This window comes from Lolium perenne, chromosome 3, assembly GCF_019359855.2.
Source record: "Lolium perenne isolate Kyuss_39 chromosome 3, Kyuss_2.0, whole genome shotgun sequence".
Taxonomy (NCBI): domain Eukaryota; kingdom Viridiplantae; phylum Streptophyta; class Magnoliopsida; order Poales; family Poaceae; genus Lolium; species Lolium perenne.
Genome location: NC_067246.2, coordinates 88,356,442 through 88,369,765, shown reverse-complemented (window position 1 = coordinate 88,369,765; position 13,324 = coordinate 88,356,442). Strand labels below are relative to the sequence as shown.

Sequence of the window (13,324 nt, the reverse complement as noted above, 5' to 3'; positions counted from 1 at the left end):
GACTAACGGGCACTGGAGAAACGTGATGACCAACTCTCCTGCTCTTTTCTTTCCCTTTGCCCTTTTTTTTTTTGTCTTTCCAGTCCCACGACACGCCTGTCCGATCCGTAGTCAACAGCATAACCATTAGATATGACTAATAATTGAGTAAATTGACTAATTTTCCATCTCCAGGGGAAAAGACTATCATCTCCTACTAGATAAATTCCTAATTCATCTTTTGGGGCTTTCACTCTTACATAAAGCTCTTGCTTTGATAATTCAAAATTGGGTGAAGGTTTTTTACCAAGAAATTTATATTCAAAATCATTCTATTCGGAAGTCTTAGATCGCCGGCGAACAGGAATGCAGGCAGTGGCGGAGGCAGGAATAAATTTGAGGTGTGGCAGAATCTGAATCTTATTTCACTCGATGGCAAGATTTATTTCAATTCAAAGTGCAATTTTAATTTCGAAATACCTTTTTGCACTGCTCTTCTTCTTCGGCGCCATCTCCGTACTCGTCCTTGCAGCCTTCTCGCCTCGATGGTCGCGATCTCATCTCGTCGGACGGCTCTACGCTTGTAGACTCTTTTCATACCCAACTTCCTAGATCCACACACGATCAAAACTTCACGATTATAGGGGGTTTTGGAATTTCAGAATTAGGCAGTTGTTGGCCGGATCATATAGGTACTATCATGGAGACTGGGGTCCAAATCCGCTGCGCACGCATAGCCCAAGGAACATTAGCCATCAGGCCTGGCCCAGGCAACAACATGTACCCTTTTTTGTACGTGAACACTACATTTCGTAGTACTTGCGCATGGTTTTAGGTATGGCGCCTGCCAAACCTAGCCAGATTGCTGGCTCCGCCCCTGAACGCAGAGGCGGAGCGAGAACATTTTGTCAATGGGTTCACTCACGAGTGGGCATGAACTAACTATAGTATCCGCCGCATCAGAGAAAAACCCTAGTCGTCTCCTCCATAGATATGTTCCCCCTTCTCCGGTCAGTTTTATTGGTTTCCCCTTAATGGAGATGGCATCGTCTGCATAAATGATTTTCGGTCTTTCGTTCGACGGCGAGATCTCCTTCCCGGCGTCAACGGTGGTGTTGGAGATTACAGTTCTCTTGGTATGGGCCTTCAGATTTTGCTTCGACAGATCGATTTTGGATTTATCATGGTTGCCGCGAGGAGAATTATCCTCACTGGTTTTGTCCCGGCTGCTACATCCTCAACAATGATGATTCGTACTCTCGGCTCTCCAGTGACATCGCCAAGGCTGATCGGTTGTTATCCCCTGACATACTGGTGTTGGTATTCTTGCCGATGTTGATTGACTACTTTAATGGTTGTGCACGTGCACGCAGCCTTGACATTACGACTCATATTAAAATTATGAGAGAACCTTCGTTGGTATTTACATGTTCAAGATTTGTTCTAAACATAAAGCATAAAGTGGAGAAGACAACCATCTAGCTACAGCTATGGACCCGTAGTCCAGAGATGAACTACTCACGCGTCACTTCGATCGCAGGCGGGCATGGCGATGTAGAGGCCTCAGGTGATGATCTCCCTCTCCGGCAGGGTGTCGGGAAGAGCTTCAGAATCCTCCCGAGCTAGGATCGACGATGGCGGCAGCGATGTAACTTTTCGTGGATGAAGGCTCGGGTATTTAGGTTTTTTCCGATCAGATGAATTTATAGGCGGAAGGGTGAGGTCGGTGGGCGCCCGAGGGGCCCACACCATACCTAGGCGCGGCCAGGGGCTGGGCCGCGCCTAGGGGTGGTGTGGCCACCTCCTGGCTCGGCTCCGTCTCTCCTCTGGACTCCGTCTTTGTTACAGTAAAATAGGAATTCGGCTTCCATTTCGTCCAATTCCGAGAATATTTCCTGTACAACTTTTCTGAAATACAAAAACAGCAGAAAACATTAACTAGCACTGTGGCGTCTTGTCAATAGGTTAGTTCCAGAAAATACATAAAAGTGCCACGAAATATAAACAAAACACAGAGAAATTGATGTAGAACAAGCATGGAGCATCAAAAATTATAGATACGTTTGCAACGTATCAGACCTTACCACACAGAAGAACATAAGCAAATGGAATATAATCACATGTATATCTATTATATACTTCTATTAAAACTAAAGGGTGGAAACATACCAAGTAATTGAAATTATAAAACCACTTGCTTATACAAAGTAGTAGTAAACAAAAATTAGGGGCAGCTTCCATCTCCCTGTGAATTTTATAATAAAAAAATGACAAATTAATTTCACAAGTGCAATTAAGTGAAACAAGTAGAGTCATTCACGTTTTGAAGTTTCCCTTCTTGATCTTTCATCTTCTTAAAGAGATCAAACACATCAACATTACTAATAGGAGAAACATGTTTTTCTGTACAACGAAGTTTTTAAGAGCAACCATAGACATACTGCTAATGTTTCCTCCACATGTACCACTCCAACAAACCATTCAAGAATACACGCACGCCTGCTAAGATATCTGAGGACAACCGCCATTCACTCTTTGTCGGGCTTGGACATCAGCAGCTTCATCAATCAACAAACTAAACACATCACCTCCAGTTTTTTCCTTGACAGAACTTAGAGTTATCTGCGCAAAATATTAACAAAGTTATTAGAGATCAACTATAACTTGCAAGAAGGTGTACAGTGAAATGCTCTTCCGATCAGGCAGGTCATAAAACAGTTCATCTAAATCAATCTCTCTGATTAGAAGCTTCGTAAGACTAGCATTCACAACATCTGATTGTTTTCGTCTAACAGGTGCCGTAAAGTACCTTCATCATTACCTAAATCTAATGCTCGTTTTGATTATCCTCAATACCGTTCCATGTCCTAGGATCAATCAATGTTCATGGGAAAAGCAATCAGAACATTAGGGCTGGACAAAAATTGCACAAGCGGGAGAAGGATTTGTTCTCGTACCTAGCCTGCCTAGAGTGTTGTGCAATTGGACTGCAATTGCAAGATGCACAGCTTGCCGCTGCCGGCCAGCGACGTCAGAGCCTTGCCCAGCTTGCCGCTTTGTCGGTCGCATGCCGCTCTGTGATCATGCATGCCGCTGCGGAGCCCGCCGTGTCACTGTCATGCCGTGGTCTTTTCGGACCTGTTTGGTTCCTAGCCACATTTTGCCAAGCCAAAGTTTGGCAATTTGGCATGTGTTTGGTCGCTTCTGCTCCGGTGCTCCCCCTTGAGGAAAACTGGAATCGTTAAAACACATCAACGGTTCAGATCACGCGATACCTGTTCGGATTTAGGGTTAGTTTCGTCATTTCACGTTTCTGACAGATACGTAAAAGCCCTGTACAGGCCCGTATGGCCCGCGACTGTGCTGTACGTATTCTCTGTACCGTCTTGTACGTGGCGAAGTCACGTGCGTGTACTGAAGCGGAAGGGACGTATAAAACCTTCGTCGGATGCTCCGCCTCCCTCGCCCCACCATTTCCCCCCCAAATCAGGTACTGGAGACGGAGAAAACCCTCTCTCTCGGCCACTTCATCTTCTCCACTCCCGCTCCACTGCTAGTTCTCTTCTCAAATCCCTTCTTCTCCGCGCATTTCCATCGAATCGGAGGCCGATGGAGGGTAGCAGCTCCACCGCGAGGGCGGCCGATGCTGCGTTGGTCAAGAACACCGGCGCTCCTCGCGTGGCGGAGGCAGATGTGGTGCCGGGTGGATGGAGCCGTCGTGGTGCGGCCGCGTCGGGCGGAGGCTTGGTGCTGACGGTGGCGGATGAGCAGGAGCACGGACTCGGCGGCGAGATCGTGCCGGATCTGAATGTGCAGCCAATGGCGGAAGACCCTCTGGTATGTGCTATCCTCTCAACTCCTCAGCTTATTTGCCCTTATTTGATGGTGATTAGGGTTAGATCAAACCGAAGAACAGACGAATCATATATGATTTGTGATTAGGGCTTGATTACTGTTGACCAAATGGATCTAGCAGATTGTCCTATGGTTTGTGTATGTTGGCAAGGTTTTTTTTTAATCTGGTTTGACATCCGTGTGCATTCGTAGTTAAGGGGGGTTTTATTGTCATGTGACCCCAATTTATATACCCTGTGCACAATTTATCTGGTTTGATTACCGCGTGCACAATTTATTTGTTAGTAGTATCATCAATTGTTTGCTACAGAGCTTCATTAGTATGTTTTTATTACATGATTGCATAATTGCTTTAGGATTCACATTGATTTCTAAATCGATGGTAATGTTGTTGTGCTCCAGGAGTGTTATCTTGCTATGATGGCAACAGCATTGACATAATAATTTGTTCCCTGCATTTATTTTGTAAAAAATATTATGCAGTCACAGGTTATGTTCAATTTTATCAATTAGTATATATACATGATTGTACACAAACATATGGGAAAATATGTAGTTACTATAATTGTACATCACCACAGTATGAATAATAGCATGTGTATCTATTATTTGAAAAGGTATGATTTGGCAGGACCTCCACTTATGGGTGTTAGAAGCTAAAAACCCCTAAATGCTGCTTAGTTAACATCTTATGGTGATAATTATTGCTTATTATTATGGTACTGCTGCTCCAGGGGCATTCCCATTTGTGCATAAGATATTTCCCTTTTCAGAATGTGTTGTAATATATTAATTCCACCTGTATTAAACATGCTTTATGTAGTAATATTTAACATGCTTTGTATAGTAAGGTATAGTTGTCATGTTTTGAAAGTACAGTTGTAAATTAGAATGTGCTACATTTCTTTGAAGCACCTATAATGTAGTAATGATTGCTATAGAATCTGGACTCTATTTCCTCTATGAAATTTATTATTATGAGCAACATTATGGTAAGGTGAAACATAATATTGACTATGATTACTCTATGATATTAAGATCAGTATTAATGATAGGTTGACAGAATTATGTTTCACCTTAACATAGTAGGAGAAATATAATGTTACTGGCCTGTTATTGTAATGATTGCAATAAGGATTTGTAGTATATGTGTTATGCTGGTATGATTGCAATTTAGATTGACATAATAATCTGTATATATTCCATCAGCTTGGTGAGACCTCCTCTGTCCGCAAGAGGAAGTTTGAGGAGTTTGATGACTTGGAGGACTCTGGCCACTCCTACATTTCCTGCGAGGTCGAGTCCGGGGACGCCGTGTCGGTAAGAGAGCATTCTCAATATTGATTGTGCATGGTTGACAAGTTTATTGAACTCATTGCTGTACAATAGTTGTGACATATGATTGTGACATTGTTGTTTTGCGGTACAACTCGGATGCTTCATCTGATAATGAAGTCAAGCAAGTACAATGTCTTTGTCATATGAGAAGAAGGTGGAGGAGAAGATCTGGGCTGAGGGAATCAGTGCTTACATGAAACCTGATGGGAGGTACTACTGCAAGTTCCATCCCTCCAAGCAGGTTCCTAGGGATGGTATGCGTGAAGGACTTGTTAGCCATGTGAAGGAGGTGCACCCGAAGGATCTCCGCGACAAGGCGAACCATGCTGCCCTGAGGAAAGTACTGGAGTACTATGGTCAGGATTGACTGAATGCCTGAAAAAGTTAGTGAAGAAGTACATCATCAGTAGATATGATGATGTTAAGTAATGTATGTTATTAAGAACTGCTAGTTTATGTGTGCACCTTCTGTTATGGTGCGGTAACTATGTATGGACTTGCTAGGCATGTGAACTTTAGCTATGGTAGCTATGTATGCACTGTACCAGTGTGCTAGATGGTATGTAGCACACTGTGTTTGCTTTTGCTGGTTCTTCACTTTGTTATAAGATAAGTGAAGTTATGGATGGCTACAAAGTATTGTCAGCCTTTTTATCTACCATCCATGTTCTGTTGGAAAAATGGTAGTCCATAAATATTATCTTGTTTGCAAGGAAATGGTAATTCTAAAATTTTGCTTGTTTGAAAATTTGATAGTTCAGTAATATTGAGTTATGTACCAATTTGATCTCTGTCATAATGTATTCAATAGTTTAAAAAACATAGTAGATAAGTTACATGAATGAATAGCAAGCCGCTATGTGATGAGAATAGCAACCACCAATGTCATGAGAATAAAACAGAGTAGCAATTTCATATGTTCTTTGTATCTGATATTTCATATGTGAATTTAAAAAATCGAATTTGTAAAAAGTTCATATACAGAAAATGTACAAAAGATGCATTGAAGGTTGGCAGATCAACCCAACCTTGTATGTTTTCATTAATTTGTTTTAGAATTGTCCTTTATCTAAATATATACTTGAAAGTATAGTGATTTTTCGACCTCCTCCAAATCACCTCAAATTTTTACCACATTGTATGTAACACAAGAAAACATGGAATGTGACGATTTTTTTTCATTTTGAATATTTTTGAATTACTAATGGATGCTCCATGGTTGGGAGGTGCCGATACAAGGGTTTTAGGGTCAAAATGGGTCTACCATGGCCTAAAACATACCAAACCACCTTGGATGGGGCCAATATTTGGCACACTTGTGCATGGTGGTGTGCCCCACCCTTTTTTAATTGCTCTTTCTAGGTTGGTTTTTGCATTCATGGTGATCCCATGGTTGGGAGGTGCCGATACAAGGGTTTTAGGGTCAAAATGGGTCTACCATGGCCTAAAACATATCCAACCACCTTGGATGGGGCCAATATTTGGCACACTTGTGCATGGTGGTGTGCCCCACCCTTTTTTAATTGCTCTTTGTAGGTTGGTTTTTGCATTCATGGTGATCCCATGGTTGGGAGGTGCCGATACAAGGGTTTTAGGGTCAAAATGGGTCTACCATGGCCTAAAACATACCCAACCACCTTGGATTGGGCCAATATTTGGCACACTTGTGCATGGTGGTGTGCCCCACCCTTTTTTAATTGCTCTTTGTAGGTTGGTTTTTGCATTCATGGTGATCCCATGGTTGGGAGGTGCTGATACTAGGGTTTTAGGGTCAAAATGGGTCTACCATGGCCTAAAACATACCCAACCACCTTGGATGGGGCCAATATTTGGCACACTTGTGCATGGTGGTGTGCCCCACCCTTTTTAATTGCTCTTTGTAGGTTGGTTTTTGCATTCATGGTGATCCCATGGTTGGGAGGTGCCGATACAAGGGTTTTAGGGTCAAAATGGGTCTACCATGGCCTAAAACATACCCAACCACCTTGGATGGGGCCAATATTTGGCACACTTGTGCATGGTGGTGTGCCCCACCCTTTTTTAATTGCTCTTTCTAGGTTGGTTTTTGCATTCATGGTGATCCCATGGTTGGGAGGTGCCGATACTAGGGTTTTAGGGTCAAAATGGGTCTACCATGGCCTAAAACATACCCAACCACCTTGGATGGGGCCAATATTTGGCACACTTGTGCATGGTGGTGTGCCCCACCCTTTTTTAATTGCTCTTTGTAGGTTGGTTTTTGCATTCATGGTGATCCCATGGTTGGGAGGTGCCGATACTAGGGTTTTAGGGTCAAAATGGGTCTATCATGGCCTAAAACATACCCAACCACCTTGGATGGGGCCAATATTTGGCACACTTGTGCATGGTGGTGTGCCCCACCCTTTTTAATTGCTCTTTGTAGGTTGGTTTTTGCATTCATGGTGATCCCATGGTTGGGAGGTGCCGATACAAGGGTTTTAGGGTCAAAATGGGTCTACCATGGCCTAAAACATACCCAACCACCTTGGATGGGGCCAATATTTGGCACACTTGTGCATGGTGGTGTGCCCCACCCTTTTTTAATTGCTCTTTGTAGGTTGGTTTTTGCATTCATGGTGATCCCATGGTTGGGAGGTGCCGATACAAGGGTTTTAGGGTCAAAATGGGTCTACCATGGCCTAAAACATACCCAACCACCTTGGATGGGGCCAATATTTGGCACACTTGTGCATGGTGGTGTGCCCCACCCTTTTTTAATTGCTCTTTGTAGGTTGGTTTTTGCATTCATGGTGATCCCATGGTTGGGAGGTGCCGATACTAGGGTTTTATGGTCAAAATGGGTCAAAATGGTGATCCCATGGCCTAAAACATATTTTATTAATGTTGTCCATATTTACATATCAACATTGTTCATGATAAGTATAGACTATTATTTTGTTGTTTAATTTCGTTGGCCCAACATGGACCAACCAAAATGCCATATGCAACAATAATGAAAGTGAAAAAATGTTATTAAAAAAAGGCACAACCCGAAACGGCGGATGGAAACGCACCATTACGATCTTCACGCGCGCCACGATCTTATCGTGCATGGTTTGCGCATGGCATGTTCCGGAAATGACGGACGACGTGGTCGGCCTATAAAAAGGTGTTCGTGCTGCCGTCATTGAGATCGTGCAAACCCTAGCTACAGCCGCCGCCACCGCCACCGCCCGCGCAGTCGCCCTCTCTATTCTTCTCGCCTCCTCCGTCTCCAAGGCTCTCATCCCCGCCACCGCCGCCATCTGCAAGGCACCCTCACCTGAGACCCTTCTCCACGCCAGGCCCAACACCGTCACCTAGATCTCATCGGAGACAGACCAAGACGGTTCCAACACTGCCTCGTCAAGTAAGTACACATCAAGACCTTCGTATCTACATCGTATGAAGCAACTAAAATTTGTATAGTTTAGAGTCGCCGCTCCTCTGGAGTCGCCGCTCCTCTAGAGTCGCCCCTCCTCTAGAGTCGCCGTGTGTCTTCATATTTGCAGTTGTTAGAATAATTTTCTTAAGTGTTGAATCTGATTAGGACTTGGAGTTGTTGTGCTGGTTGTGTGCATGCATGTGCACACCTGTAGTCAATTCGTTTAGGTTAAGTAAAACTTTAACGTGACTTCATGCCCGAATACGTCGGATCCAGTCGATCCTTTGTCAGCAGTTTTCCTATATATGCATCGCTCTTGTAGCATGAAAATAGCAAACACTGCAATTATCGGTTTTTAAGATGTAAATTTTATTGAGGGGTTTCATATATAGGCCGGGCAGATGTTTGCTCTCAATTTTTTTGTATAAAATTTCACCATGATTTGTCTGTTGAAAGCATATCATCTCACACATCGTATGTACAATAATGTCATCCCACGCATCGTATGTAATATCATGTTGTATTCAAGTCTCCCTCTTGCACATTTAATTTAGTTTTTTGTACGTGACATATTACTTTCGTAATATAGTGTTTTTCCTTGATAGAATGGACGAGCTTAGGGGTGAAGTTTGCTGCAACATCGAAAAATGGTGTAGGCTCATGGCCCGTCTTACCGTGGATCAACGTGCTAGACTAGCTCTAACTAATTTAAGAAGTATGATGATGATTCCTTCTGTGAAGATGCGTACAATATTGATCAGGTACACCTTCTCACATGTATATTACGTAATATTTCATCACATGTTCATATGTCATTTATAATTCGTGGATTATTTTTGCATAGTACTTATTGATTCATCTTCATTTTTGTTCCAGGTTCATGCTTGATGTTTTTGACCCTGCCACTGGTACATTCGAAATAGGAGAGAACAATGGCGCGGTGTCTCTTGGTTTTGTTGATGTTGAGTGTCTCCTTGGTCTGGTTAATGAAGGATTTTCTGCTGGGGAAATACTTACCGAGGAAGGTGAAGACGTGAAGCATCGCATCCCACCACAGTTCATAAGCAAATCAACCGGTAACATCGTTATCGATGAATTAATTGACGACATCATTAAAAGTAAACTTGCCGATGATGACTTCCTGAGGAGGGTAGTGCTAGTGCTTCTGGGAACAGTACTTGCTCCTATGGCGACGAAGATTGTCCCACACAAGTTCTATGCACTAGTAGAAGATGTGAACCGAATGTCAAAAATCAATTGGAATGCATTCACTCTTAGGGTTCTGTTGGATAGCATTAGGCTGGTAAGAAAAGGTAGACAAATCCGTCAGTGGCCAAAAGGGAACTTAGGAATGTTGCAGGTATGTATGGTCTTATGTCGGAGTGTTGTGCATACTACATCTCACTGCATTTTTCACGTATAGATAATTAATTTACTCTCCTTTGTTTACATGCATGCAGTACTTGTACTGGGAAAAATGTCAGCCGCTAGAAGGCGATCGTGCATTTAATCCTAAACTGTCCATGCGCCCTCTAATGAGGAACTGAATGAAGCAGCTGCCACGCGGAGAGACAATTTTGACTATGAGAATGGTCGAGGTCGTGGTAACGTGAAGGTACTAATTTCAGTGTTACGAATAGGCACACTTAATTTTGTAAATAATCAATTCAAAACTGTAGTACTTAACTCTTGCATTATATAACGTGCAGATTGATGAAAATATCACTGAAGAGTATCGGATGATGGAGCCAGTTGTGCCAGATCCTGTGGCTGCTCATCAGAATAACGCCAAGTCCGCGAGTGCTGTTCCAAAAAAGAAACAGGCTCCAAAACCCATTGATAACGGTCAGACGGAAATTCTGATAAATCGTTTAACGGGTTACCTAGATGCACAATTGCAGAAGATGTTGGCTACCATCCCTGCCTTATGTGCTCAGGTGAAACGCCTAATTGTTGTGTCATTTTCTTTTGTTATTGAAAATGCAATCGTTCATGAACTTATATATTTTTGTGTTGCAGAGAACATTGGAGATGTTTAATAAGGAAGGCGTGACTTACAAACCAGCAGCCGCACCGGTTTCCGGTAACATGGAGGACGAGGAAGATGTCAACTCTTTCCGGAACGGCCCTCGTGATAAAAAAGAGTTCATGTACAAGGAAGAGAGCGATTCAGCAGGAGGTGGAGATTCTATTCGTATCATTGACATGAACCTGGCTGATGAAGTTGATAAATTGGAAAAAAAATTAAAGGAGCCTGCTAAGAATGGTACTGCAAAGAATGCAAATGATGCTATGCGCACACCTGACAAGGCTGGTGGACTGAATGGTACTCCAGCAGGAAAGCCATTTGGCGATGTTGGTAGCACACCGGATAATCCGTTCATCATTGAAAATGCTGATCCGGTGACATCAGATTCAGAAATTGATCTCGACGCAGTAAGTATTAGCAAGTTCTTATCTAAATCAAAGGAAGATGAGTTGGCTGGGAAGAGGAAGCGAACAATTCCCAAAAAATTTCAATCTCCCTATGCTCTAGACAGACGCACCAAGCGTCAAGTCCGTGGTTCATCCACAAAAGGTAGTTTATTTTTCCCATTATTTTTAATATTCTCTATAAGAAATGTTGTATTTGCTAATCATTTTCATATGCATGCAGCTCTGAATTTCGATGATAAATCTGGAGCAGATAAAAATGCAAAACCGGATGCATCATGCGATTTGACGGCTGAACTTGTAGACGCAGCTATAGTCTTCCTCGAGCTTGCATCTCGCTCAGACCAGCACAAAAAAAAGAATGTTTACCGGAGTGCCAGGGGTGATGAAGTTAACGCTGAGCGGCTACGTGTTGTTCTCGACGAAAAATGGTTGTCCGATGATGTAAGTGTGTAGAACACATCTATTCCATACATTTAATATTTACATGTATGTTATTAACATATAATGTCATTATGTTATTCGCAGGTCATTGATGGTTACATTGGGCATTTGAACCTCCGTGTTGGGCATGATCGCTTCTTGTGTCCAGCATGGAGATCAAAATATCTAGTAGACCGGGCAATTGCCGGAGACAAACCCAAAGAATCCAGCAAGAACATGGATAGCGCGATGGTAAGATCTGGCGCGGTTGGTAGAGTGTTGACGGAATACACCGTCCGTGACAAGGTACGTAATATATGATTGTTATAAAATATTGTAGTACTCTGCTAATAAACTTGCCGAATGACATCTCATTTTTTTCATATGTTCTAATTTTTTGCAGGTTTATTTTCCACTCAACATTGGCAATACACACTGGACGACCGTTGTCATGCACATACCGAAGCAAGAATTCCAAGTTCTCGACTCGCTTTATCCTCTAGAGTTTACGTTGGAGACTGTTGAGGCACTTGTAAGTGAAAAACAAATTGTCCATATTACTTCTAACACACTGAATTGCGCAAATTAGCATAACTGTTATCTCTCTACAGCGGCGTCAAATTGCAGATGACATGCAAGTGGCCAACGAAGTCACGAGTGGAAATCATCCCGACATTTCAAAGTGGCCGATATTAGAGTACGACATGCCGCAGCAACATGACGGGTGAGTTAATGTTACACCAATTTAAGTTTATGATCAATACATGAGAGGATTAACGTTATCGAGATTTTGCATTTACAACAGGAACTCTTGTGGATTGTTTGTGATGGAATGCATGGAGCATTGGGATGGGGACCGGATGACTGCAGAGATTTCACAGGTTTGTTAAAAATCGTCTGTATGTACACCCTTGGATTAACAAAAATGTGTTACATCTAACCCATATTTCGTAATATTGTTTAGATCAAAATTAATGGAAGGCGAAGACGAATTGTCGCTGAAATGATGTTATCACCTTCGAACACGTTAGAGATGGTGAAAGAGAGAATTCGGTCCGTCGCTTCCAGGATCAACAAGAAGACATAGAAAATGGAAGATAAAAGTTTGAGTGGTTAGGTTTTAGTCCCGAAGAAGGTTTCCTGACCATGAATAGCTTTTTTCCTTCTATCAACTATGTTATATTGTCAAGTGACCATGAATACTTTTTTCGTTTTGTTCAAGACATATGGCTATCCTATTATTTTGTTTGCTTAATCATATATTCTTGTTTCTTGTTTTATTGAGGTGCACATACAGACACACACGTACATATTTGTTGATCATGATTTCTTGATGATTTTTCAGTTGCACACAAACACTGAAAGTAACATTTAAGCTACATACACAAACACAGTGTACCAAGTCGGTATCATTTTCGTTGAAGATATTTTCAGGTGTAGACACACGCTTTGCATTTGTAAAGAATCATACACCAACATAGTAGCCTTTTTTCAGCTACACACTCACACACACTAGAATTTTTCACGTACACACATCAATTTCGTTGAAGATTTTTTCAGGTGCACACACACACTTTGCATTTAGTCAAGTAGTTCAACCCATTTACAAAACCGTAGTATCAACATACACACTTCACAGAACATAGATCTATCTAGGGTGTGTTTGGGGCAGCACCACTCCAATCTATCTTCGGCTTCTTCTCCTCTGGCCACTCGTCCCAGTGGCCCCCACGAAAACGAGGAGGGCTTGTTTGATAACACATGGGAAAACTCCAGGACGCGGCACTCCAATATTCATGCCCATCAGTGATGCGAGTGTATGTCCACCCTTCATCCCCACTTGGGCGCTTGGTGCCAGCCAATTCTTTTCCTTTGCTGCTGCTCGATGAAGAAGCCTTTGTGCCGCCCGTT

General features: G+C 42.5%; 1 protein-coding gene across 1 annotated transcript; it reads left to right on the top strand.

Annotated features, from left to right (window-relative positions):
• The first annotated feature begins 3,202 nt into the window (after window positions 1-3,202).
• Window positions 3,203-5,178, top strand: LOC127321341 (uncharacterized). The gene is made up of 2 exons (XM_051350367.2): window positions 3,203-3,816; window positions 5,044-5,178. Exons 1-2 carry the CDS (start codon window positions 3,589-3,591, stop codon window positions 5,176-5,178), a joined length of 363 nt encoding a protein of 120 aa, XP_051206327.2. The 5' UTR covers window positions 3,203-3,588.
• Window positions 5,179-13,324: the final 8,146 nt, after the last annotated feature.